At 42.3% G+C, this 11,925-nt stretch overlaps 1 protein-coding gene across 1 annotated transcript in view; it reads right to left on the reverse strand.

Moving 5' to 3' along the window:
- The window catches only part of abcc8 (ATP-binding cassette, sub-family C (CFTR/MRP), member 8), a 57,734-nt gene extending 47,240 nt beyond the window's left edge, over nucleotides 1–10,494 (reverse strand). Inside the window, exons 1-5 of the mRNA XM_030095828.1 lie at nucleotides 10,474–10,494; nucleotides 7,294–7,456; nucleotides 4,773–4,914; nucleotides 2,224–2,345; nucleotides 168–334 (exon numbers count right to left, since the gene is read on the reverse strand). Coding sequence (XP_029951688.1) covers nucleotides 168–334; nucleotides 2,224–2,345; nucleotides 4,773–4,914; nucleotides 7,294–7,456; nucleotides 10,474–10,494 — 615 coding nt within the window. The remainder of the gene's footprint in view (nucleotides 1–167; nucleotides 335–2,223; nucleotides 2,346–4,772; nucleotides 4,915–7,293; nucleotides 7,457–10,473) is intronic.
- Nucleotides 10,495–11,925: the final 1,431 nt, after the last annotated feature.

Consider the following 11,925-nt stretch of genomic DNA (forward strand, 5'->3'; position numbering starts at 1 on the left):
TGCATTCAACCTATTTTTAACTCGCCTCACTGATCACTGAGCTCCGCGGCCATGAGGATTTCAGACTGAAAGAATCAGCGGTGACTGCAGCTAAAAACCGGATATAATCAGAGGACTATACATGCCTGCACACACGTGATAACACACAGTGAGAGATGCACACTCACCCGGCCCAGGATGACATTGATCTCCACAGCCAGCAGGAGCCCGTAGAGCAGCACCAGCAGTCCCGTGATGCAGTAGCGCAGCTGCCTGGGGCCGATGCCATGCTCGGTGTATTTGGCGAACTTGACCGTCTTCATGATGAAGGCCAGTACCCAGTAGATGAGCAGGGCTGAAGAGATTTAGCAGGGATCAAGAGGTGCACGGCAAATCACCAGACAAGCCCAAAACATAAACAAGCTGAGTGCAGACTCGCTGGACATCGAAATCAGGGCCTGGGTTGAATCTCGCCATCAAATCAAATTACTGTGCCTGATACTGCAATTATGCACATTTATATTAATTATAGCGGAAGTGATGCATTAATGGGATTTTCTTTCCAGTGCATTTCATGTTTTTTAATGTCTTTTTTGCCACAATTGCACCCCTAACAGATTACTTCTATATATATCTGCTTCTATTTTTTCCTGATCTCACTCCTCTCTCTTTCAGCTCTCCTTAAAATCAACAACACTTCAGAAATGTGTGTCTGGGTCTCTGTCAATGTCAACACCTATAGATGAGCAGACAGAAGGTAAATCTGTGGAGATCTCTGACAGTATCACTCAGAGTCAGTCAAGCAAGTTTATTGTGCATAACAATGTAAACTGAGCACATGTAAAGTGTTAATTCTTTTATAAAAGGAGAAGCATCAGCACGAGCGGCAGAATCCCTCCTAAGAAGAATATTTTCTGCATGCCTGTTATATGAAACCCTCAAATTCGGTTCATTTGATTGGAGCAGAGAGAAAATGGATGAGTTTCCATTGCATGAGAAGTAAAAGGAAAACAGCATGAACGGCAGAGACGTAACGATAGAAGGGTCGTTTCAGACAGCAGTGTCGGAAGGTATTATTACCTGAGAGGTGACTGAGAATATTAAATGACAAAAACTTATTATTCAGACACTGAAACTCATTTTCTTAATGAAAAGGCGTTATTATCCACCCAGAAGGAAACTATTTCACTCTTTGATATTGCCCTCAATCGTTTCTCAATCATATCTGGAGGTAATGAAGCGTTCATCTGTGAATGGCTGCACTGACCCTGTTTCCCTGTCTTACCACTGCATCATCCCAGTGGAAATTTAATGAGCTGCTATCCTGTATTAGAAGGTGAAATAGTGAAGGATTATTACATCCTATAGCTTTACAGGACGTGATCACAGGAGTGAACATTTGACTGAAATAGTCTGTTTCTACAAAATTCATGCTTGTGTTCAGAAAGACTTTCATCCGATGCAAAATCAAAGGAAGCAGGATAATTCTAAAATCTGATGCTTGAATATTGGAGACGGGATAGGATTAAGTATGTTTTGTTTCTTCCAAGCTGCTTTTCAGACACGTTGAACTAGATATGTGTGTTACACTGTATGTGTATTTCTGTGTGTATTTACTTTTTTACCTGTGTACTGTCATGAAATACACAAAGGCCATCTCCAAGGATAACGTGGAAGCATATTGAGCCCTACACTATTTGGCATCTGTATCAATAACAATGTCCTTGGTGCATGTGACTCCCAGCGACTATATGCTGATGACACCATTATTTACACAGCTCATCCCTTCACCGTCTTCATTACAATCCATCTTCAATACCATCTAATCTGCTTTTTGTAGGCTGCATTTTGTTTTAAAAAGTAAAACCAAATTAAGCACGCGCTTTTCAACAGAAATATGCCACATCTACTGAGTCCAGTCAAAATGTCCTACTCATCTGTAGCGGACCTTCAAACTTTCTAAATTTATTCCACAAATAGATCACTGCATTTTCTTTTAGCATTTGTTGATTTCTTATTTTAATATAATTCATTGTAAACACTTTAAATCCTTCTTTCCTTCTTTCATAATTGTGTGACATTGTTTTAATGGATGTTTCGATTTGTTTCTGTTTTTCCTTATGGCGCCTCACTGCCTCTTGACCTGATCCTCATTATAACTGAGAACTGGATCTCAATTCACAACATTGAATAAATGAATAAATAAACAACCCAATGCAGGCAGCTTTGCGAGGAATACGTTACCTAAGAGTAGTTTAGGGAAGTTAGATGTCTCGATGTTGTGATAGTAGATGATAGAGGTGATGCCGGCCATGAAGGCCAGAGCTGCAGGCATGTAGAGGTGAAGATGATGCGACTGGCTGAACCTGGAAATTGAAGATCACACAAAGAGAAAGAAGTTCCATTACACACAAAATATCAAACTTGATCAAGCATATGGTGGCATAAAAGAACCTTCTGCTTTGGCTAAAACTGAGCAAGTTAAACTGCACATTATTGTCTGTGTTGTATTTATAAGTAAGCTTGTAAAAATGCAATGAACATGAAACCTACAGGCTCATATAAACACAGACTAAAGCAACCATCTCAGGTTTGTCGGTGCACCACTGAAGTCAGCGTTAAAAAGCCAGTGAAGCATTCAGCAGACTCCAAGCTCTTCTGCACACCTCAATAACAATCACTCATCCAGTGTTTGCTGAGTGTTGTTACAGATGAGCCCACTGCACTGAACAGCAGCAGAGAACAGAGCCTTCAGACAGAGACCAGAGAACGAGGAGCAGAGAAGAATTCTCCGTCCAGCTGGAGCTCCTTGACTGTTTTCATGCAATTAACATCTGACATTTACCTCAAGCTCAAGGTTTAATGGCCCGGAGCAGTGTGCTGCAGAGATTCATTTTTTAGCCATTATTTTTGTGTCTGACTTCAAATGGAGCATGTTCACTGGATATTTTCTATTTGTTGTTGATTTTTGCTTCCTGGAGACTCTGTGGCTTCTGTAATCACAGAGCAGACAGCTACATCTCTCATTACACACACACACACACACACGCGCGCGCGCACACACACTCAGTGCACTGACTGGATTAACGTTCCTGTTGTTTTACCTACTATAAAACTGTGTCGTAGTGTCAGCAGTCCAGGCCTTATTGACTTGTTTTCTGTTGGCACCAGTACACAAATACAAACATTTGGCTCCTGATAGTTTTGTCTATAACAGCCTTGCCGGTCATGAAGCTGCAGGGTGGCAGGCTGACTGTCCAAAATGTTCCAGCTGCTCTCAGGATGGGGATTATTCAGTGTGCATGCTAAAATAAGCATGAGATGTTATTATATGCGTACAGCGACAGGAAACGTCCTCCTATTTCCATCTAATTTTGTGTCTGAGTAGTTCATAATAATATCTGTGACTGAATCGCTGTGTTAAAGCATTTCAAAGACCAGGTGTTTGTTGGCAACAACAAATCATATGCTTTGAAAAACATATGTTTTCAACCAGATATTACAGAGACTTGCAGTTTGTTTTTACTGAACGCTAACAGCTGCGCCGTTCAGAGTGATTGTACCTCTTTCTTGGCCTGAGATACATCTCCTGGAATATTGGTATCATATCTAGACTGATGTCCAACTTGTTCACGAGCAAAGACCCCAAATTGAGGTCTGCTGTTATGATTTCTACCCATTTTTCTGCTCAAAGGATGTTAGCAATACGATGGCAGCCATTTTTATAACACCCGGTTGCCGTTTGCTGTTTCCTGTGTCTTTTTACCAAAATCAAAAACAAAACCATTTTATGTGCGTTTGGGTTTGGGTTGTGCTCTATTGACTTGTTTTATTTTTATTTTTTAATTGTTTGTAAATAGTTACCTGAGTGTGTGATAGACTTTATTTGTTTTAACTTGTAAAGACGAGTTGAAAGAACATTTTTCTGTTGTAAGAAGTATTTTTTCCTAATCTGCAGGATGTTTATGGGATGAATTCAGTCTGATTCAATTTCCTTGTTCTGAAAAAAGCAGAGTCTAATCCATGATTCTGCATCACAGGGTTCAGGTTTTACATGTATTTTTGCAAAAGTTCAGGTACTCCAAAAACACAGAAACATGGCTTAGACCTGAGAGGATTAAATATGCTGCTGTACTTTCCCATAAAGTTAAAAAAACAAAAGTATCATGTGCTGGCATGATTTCCTTCCTTGTAGCACACCGGCTTACACCGACATGTCATAATATGAAGCCCTCTGTTATTTTTCTGTTTGTTTGGTTTTTTTTTTTTTTCAATTTAAAAAAGACAGATCTAAGCTTTAATCTACAAAACAAAAGACGTGATACTGGTTGTCAGTTTCTTTTGTTAAAACCTGACATTGATTCATGTCTGTAACCACATGATAACTGCCTGTCACATGATCAATGCATTAAAGTTCCTTTAAACTAAAAAAAAAAAATAGATTTCAAGCAGGGAACTTCTATAATTTTTGGCTAGCAGTTCAGTTCAAATTTAATATTTGACTTTTTTGGGGGGAAAAGGCTTACATATATATAAGGAGCTCATATTTAATGTCATATTTAATATCTGTCCAAAGAAATGTAGAAGAGCACTGCATGATAATTAATACTGTTTCAAAGTAATTATTATCAATTATGGAGAAATGTTGGACAGAAAACATTCAGAGGTGAGAAAATGAGCTCAGGCATAATGATAATAATTATATCTAAGGGCATGTAATCAGTGGATGCTGCAGGTTTCTATGACAACTTTCTCATTAAGTCTTGACCAGGCGGTCGGTATGCGAAGCGTACCCATCGGAAACGATGCCCTCTGCAATCTCACAGACGAGGATGAAGAGCAGGATGAAGGTGAGGAGCCAGCGCAGGTTGTGTCCAGGAAAGTGAAGCCAGGTACTGTGGTGGATGTGGACCTTTGAACTCTGGCTGCCCCAACCTAAAACCGAAAGGACACGGAAGAAAGGATTCTTAAAAACCACCAAATGTCAGAGTCAAAAGGTTTCAGAGAGTAAAAAGTGTTTTGACAGCAGTTGCCTCTCTTGTTCGTGTGAGTAAATATTTGAGAATAAGAAGCTGAATCACAGTGTGCTCACATCACTTTTCTTTGTTTTACTTGAGCATTTATTGTCCTACTGTTTATTTTTGATCCCCACTTTTTAACACAAATATCTGCACTGAGCATATATTTCAGAAATATAGTTTTTTAAGTTTCAGTTAAGCAACGGAGTTGAATCAGTTCTTCATTAAAGCAGTGTTTTTTCGTCCTGAGATTAGAGAAACTGATAACGCTGGGCCACTGTGCCCTGCATTACAGGGAGGCAGAGAGATGGCAGCCTGCCACAGGTAACTTTCAGGAGTTCAGGAAACTTATTATTGCTGTAATTATATCGCTTCAGCCTTGGCAGGCAGTGTGGCGGGTTGCTCAGTGGCTGCTGATTTAAGACTTTATTACCGGGACTGCACTTCCCTTTGTCCTTCATCCAGTGTTCTTTCACCTAAACAGATGTTTGGCTCAACTCAGACTATAAGAAGCCAATAATTTGATCATCAAAGGGCAATTTACTTTCACTTTGAGTCAGTACAGTTTGAAAAAGATCCTCTCGATGTGAATGACTCCTCCGTTTCTGGCACCTTGGTGGATTTTCTCACTGATGAGCGTTGGCACAGACGGACGTGTCCTTCATCGCCTCATCGCTTTGTCACTTCTTCACAGAAAATCATTAATTTTGGTCAATTTAACATGGCCATGTGGCAATATTTTTACAGAGTAACGCAGAGGAATGGAAAATGTCTTCTCTTGAAGCTGTTGTATCGTAAACACTGTGTGTATTCAGACTATTCTTGATGTACAATCCAGGCTGCAGGCCACAAGGCAGTGCAATATATCCCATATCACCTAGAGAGGTGTTTTCAAGTGGCTCAAGGTGAACAGAAAATTGCTCACACTCCCGAGGTTTGTCTTCAGCAGTGAAGCTGTTAGTGGAATCACTTCAGCTCAAGGCCAAGGTATCCTGTTGTTTATTGTTTTCCTTTCAGGTCAAATGGTTACATTTCTCATTTTTTACCTTAAAAAGGAGTGGAAATCAAATTATAGACCAATTGCCAAGCAATGCATATAAGTTTAAATAGAAGCAGTTTGGAAAGTTCTAAGCACTGCGCTTTTAGGCTGAATGTATGACCATCGTAAATGGAGTAATTTGATAACTGTTGTTTTTTTACTCTTTTAATCAGAGAACAACAGAGTTCTTCTACATTATATGTGCAGCACAAGACTTAGGATTTATTAATAAAATCAAAGTTGGTGCACATGAAACATGCATTCAGGAGAATGTGGATTCAGTCAAAAAGGAAAGATGAATAAAGAATGTAGATCAGTTATAATGTGTTCGATTGGTGGAGAGCATATTATTGTGTGAAAGGATTAAAATTTGTTCTGGGGGATTCGACACTGAGGCAGAGCAGGAAGAGTAGCTTTTATAAACCCTGTATTTCGGTGCCGGGTTTTATGTGGCCCCTCAGGAAAAATAAATGCATCCCTTCTCTACGTGGGCAAACACACATACGACATGTATGTATGACTTTAAAAGGCATTACGCCGACTTGCTTTCTTCTCCTGGAGGTTCAAGCAGAAATCTTGTGATCACTATAGAAAGTAAATATTTTGGAATACAAGATATTTAATCGTTTATTTATTCATTTATTTATTTAAATCAACTCTATAATCTGACTGTGCAAACAGATTTGGGTGGCAGTCATCCCTGAGTCATACCTGGACTGAGATGAGAAGCCGGACGATGTGGGCCAAGAGCACATGTGACTAAAGCAGCAGAGTGTGTGCGCACCGGCGCAGAGCAGGTCTGTTACACACCCGGGCAATGACACAAATTGACTGGCCAGCAGCCAGGTAGGGAGAGCCAACGATGTGCAACCTGCACGGGTTGTGCTCAGGGTTTCACTCTGGCTGAAAACGTTACACCTCAACAGTTATGTCATTATGGTCAAAAGGCATTTTCTTTCTTTTTGCTGAGAGAGTTTTAAATCTACATTTATGTGAAATGAAATGTAATCTGAGGCTCTCATTAATTGCATCCAAATGTCTGGAGTCCATGCACAATCAGACAGCAGTTCATTGATCACCAGTCAAACTAAACATGCTGATGGAGTGAAAACTGAGAAGGGCAAATAAAGAGCATGTTGAAGTCCATCAGTCCTGTGCTGACACAACATCCGAGCATGTGATGTGCTGAGTGTGTGGTCCCTGCAGGAAGCTGCTGGGTGAATGGGGTTGAGGCTCTCACCTCCCCGTGACACTCACCGATGAAGAGGATGGGAAAGGTGATGAAGAGGAGGAAGACATGTGGGACCACATTGAGCGCGTCCAGGAAACAGCCGTTGTTCAGAACACCCCCGTCCACATTGTAGGCCACCGAGTTGTTCTCGTTCCCACAGAACGCCAAGGACATGGTGGAACCGGGACTCTGCAGGGAACCGGTCGCAGGAAAAGGAGGAGGAGGAGTAGACAGAGGAGGGGGGGGGACCAGAAACAGAGGCAGGACTCAGAGATTTAAAAGAGGATCCTTTCAGAGCATGTTGGCTTTTCGAAGCTCACTACGCCTCCAGTAGAACAAGGTAATTCCCAAAAAGTGACCCCCCTCTCCGTTCCCTCTCCAATCCAGCTCCCAAAGATGGGCTCCAGTGAAAGAGAGGAGAAAGAGAAACGGAGGGAGAGAAGAAAAGGGTCAGGAGCAGTCACAGTCGGGTGCAGCAGCAGCTCCCTCTCCGCTCAGATAGTCTCAGCAGCTTTCCCGTCCATGCTGGTGAGAAACATCTGCATCCCGTTCGTCTGCAGTCTGCAGACATCCTCTAAGGCTGAAGCGTCACTTCTGCACCGGGCTGCACGGCTCCACTGGAATACATTCAGTATGCTCGCACACACATACACAGAAACATGCACAGAGCTAAAGCACCGACGGCATTCTGCAGCGCTCCGGCTATTCCTGTCTCTTTGCGAACGGGCTCAAAGTCGACCTTGGAAGACGAGAGCAGAGAGGGCAGAGTGTGCAGGCGAGCTGGAGGAATGAGAGAGGAGCCTCTAAAGGTAGGAGGGAGAGGCAGGGAGGGAGGGAGGGAAGGAAAGATGAAGACCGGGAGACAGAGCGAAAAGAGAGAGACGGCTGGATGAATGGTGCAAAACGTCACACTGAAGTACGTGTGAAGCATGAGCAAGCGCTTAGAGTCTAAATCCCAACAACGCGTTTTCTGGAATTACATAATTCGACCCACTTATTGAATTTACATCCTAACCAAAAAGGAGGTCAGTGAATGAATAACTGAGCTGCACACATAAAAAGGGACGTGATAAAATATTTAGGAGTCCCTGGGACAGACTCATTGTGCCGTCCGGTTCGGTGGGGAGAGATCCCCCGCTGCCACTGACAGCTGACGTGTGCAGAAGGGATCAACTGAAACCCACCAGAGAGCAGATTTCAATAATCCACCCATAGGAAGGGGGCAGACAAATGGTCTTCTCTTAGTGGTTAAAAAAAAAATTATGGTTAATGTAATCCATACAAAGCTGACCTTTACATAATAACAGCAAAAATAAAGCTTAAATGTAATGAGGACATGTATATACACAAATAGTTGTTGCATGCAAATCAGCTCTTTTGTTATGAGCCATGAAATGAAAAGATTCAAAGTGAAAATATCATAAAGTGTCGATTTAACTGCTGGTTTACATCTACAATTGCATGGTATTTCCTAGAAAGTCCATCAACAGCAGGAAGAGATGCTCGTCCTCTATATCAGCTTCCAAAGAACTGCACAAGTGTAGTAAATGTCTGCCACATGCTCATTTCATAGTTTTTGCATACTGTTATTAGTGCGTGTATGAAATAAAGCATGAGATTTCTAGATGTTAGCTCAAGCACAAATATAACATTTTGATTTGATTGTAACTGCGTGGACGTTATGTAAGGAAAGCTGACAATACAGGCTAATTAAAGTCTTAGATTGTCTGTCTAGATGCAGCCATGTCTCTTTGCAAACTGTGGTTTAAACAACCAGAGTCTGACACGCTGCTGAAACAGTGCCAAGTTGCATTCAGAGGACTCGGCTCTGCTTTATGACTGCCGGTACATAAATGGTTTCAAAGCAGGTTTTCAAAACATCCTTCAAGTTTCATTTAAGCCGCCATTTCGATACCAACAAAGACTCAGCAGTTATTTTGGAATGAGCATCGAATGGTTCAGGGACACCAGGCATAGCTTCAAATAAAGAAATGTCAGTTGCTTGGTTGTTTCAACACTCAGGATGAGAAGTTTACAGCAACCGCAGCTCCTCAGACTCTCTTTCCACGCACATCAATCGTCCCTTTAGATAGGAGTTTAACAATTTATCCGTGAGCATTAAGATCTGCACAAATCACTTGCTTAAATGAGACCGAGATGTGTTTTTACAGCCATGATCAGTCAATCAAAGAATGAATATCATGTCATGCATGGTTCACTATTTCTTCTGCAATGACTTCAATCAGTGCCGATTGAAGTCACTTTCCTTCACGATGCAGTGACTTTATTATGATTCTTCCCCGCAGCCTAAATATACTGGCTGTGTTATTGTATGGAGCGCCACACATCAGACATTAGTTCTGGCCTTCACTCCATAGCCTGCAGAAAGTCCAGGCATCAGAGTGTGATAGAGAGAGAGAGAGAGAGAGAGAGAGAGAGAGAGAGAGAGAGAGAGAGAGAGAGAGAGAGAGAGAGAGAGAGAGTAAGTTATTTTGCTGGAGTCCCATGGCTGACAGTTCCTCTAAAGAACAACCCATTCCTAAAAATCATTAAATATCAGAGTAGTCCAGGAATAGAGACCTTGTCACAGCTGTGTGGTCATAAAACCCTTCATGCAGACAGATGCCAACCAAATATATCCTCCTCAAGTGTGTGTGTGTGCTAACTGAGGTGGTGTGATGAACTGGGTGTGTTCCAGTGAAGTGATTGCAGGAGGTGAGGCTGTCTGACTCTTCCCACAACAAAGAAAAAAAAATGGGGGGTTGGGGGGGGGGGTCCTTACTCCAATAAAACAGTCTCCATCTGGCTGCCTAGTCCTGCTGTAAAAAAGAAAGGAAGAAAGAAAGAAAGAAAGCAAGAAAAAAGGCACATCCACTATTGCACGAGTTGTCATCATTTGCAGCTCCAAAATTCATACTAACACCAATTCAGAAGACAAACGATCCAATTAGAGTGCGTCGACCGGATGTGACCTAAAATAACTGGAAACAAAAGGCTGAATGCGCAGCTCTGCAGTTTAATAATGATCATATATTAGAAATGGTAAAAAAAAAAAAACAGGGTCATTTATCGAGCAATCTAGGAAGACCTCACGTAGCCCAGTGGCAGAGCATAACCCCTCTCTGTCCACTCGGTGCATGCTCCCACAGCTGTTCAGACCACGGTATCGATCAAGGAGAGTAAACGACGCCTCCAGCGGCACTCACCGGTTTGTATCGGGAAATCATGGCCTCAGCCTCGTTTCTCTGTCTGCAGGAGAGGAAAAGCCCCCGGTCCGCTGTCTCTCATGCGTCCACGGTGCGCCCGGCTCTTCTCTGCTCCACTCGTGTTTGACCGCCCGACCGCAGGCGGCGGTTTACGCGCGGAGCTGTCCACGGTGCTGAACCCGGGAACCTCCGAGGAGGCGGGGGAGGAGGAGGAGTTCAGGAGGAGGAAGAGACGCGAGGAGGCAGATCCTCGAACCGAGGCCACCTTTGGACCCTGGCGTGCACCGTGCACTTGCGGTTGCACCCTGCAGCACAAGTCACGTAATCCACAAATAACACGAGCGCGCCCAGACTCGATGTTACATAAGAGAGAAGTGGAACGATCCCATCAACACACATGAAGCATTACATGGCTGACTGCACGTTTAGCAGTTTGTTTTCTAAACCTCACATTCACACCCACCACAGGTAACTCTCCCACACTGATAACCCCAGTTTTAATTTCATTTTTAAATGATAAGTTGGCTGATCTTCCCACATTAAATTATGAGCACACTTGGGATTCCCTCATTCTTTCAATGTCCAAAAAGAGCAATATTGCCCCCTGTGGACATTTAATTACAGCACTATTTTAGTCACTGTGGTCGACCTAAAAAAATCAATCCAGAGTTTCAGAAAATGGAGTGAAGAAGCAGGAGGCTGGCTGCACAGCTTTTGAAAGGAAAAGCTTTATTCTCTTTGAAACGCATTAAAATGTAAAACGTCAAAATTTCAAGTGTCACTATCAACTAAAGACATTTTTATTCATACGACAAAGAATCATTAGATCATGAATGATATTTTATATACTATTCTATTCCTTTAATCAAAGTTGAGCATAGTTTCCTGGCAGAAAATACAGCAGTGTGTGAGTTAGCACTCTTGCTTCACAGCATGGAAACCCCAGTTCAAGTCCAACCTCTCTGTGGAGTTTCCATTTTCACTGATACTCTGGTTTCTTCCCACAGTTTCAATATATTTATATTATACCAAAGAAACCTACAGAACCAGACTCAGAGATGGAGGCTTTCTGCTCTGCGGGTTGGAGTTAGAGGACTAGAAAAGGACAGAGCCAGAGACGGAGAGCAACAAACACACATAAATACACTCACTGAAGACAGATGAGACATCAGGCTCAGGCTATGAATTTCCACTGTCTGAGATTAGACAGACAGAGAGATGGAGATATCAAATGATGGAGAGACACAACAGATAACAGGAGAGAGACTGGGGTGACTGTGGAATTGGTGTGAATGTGAGTAAGCGTGACTGTCTGTCTCTCTGTTTGCCCCATGATGACTGCTGTCTCATGCAAAATGGATTGTTTGATGCTTATCTTTTGTTGCTACACGTTTCTTTAAAGATATTTAGAAATGGTGCCGATGGTGGCTTTCTGTGTTATTTTTACATTCT

This window comes from Salarias fasciatus, chromosome 7 (assembly GCF_902148845.1).
Source record: "Salarias fasciatus chromosome 7, fSalaFa1.1, whole genome shotgun sequence".
Lineage (NCBI taxonomy): Eukaryota > Metazoa > Chordata > Actinopteri > Blenniiformes > Blenniidae > Salarias > Salarias fasciatus.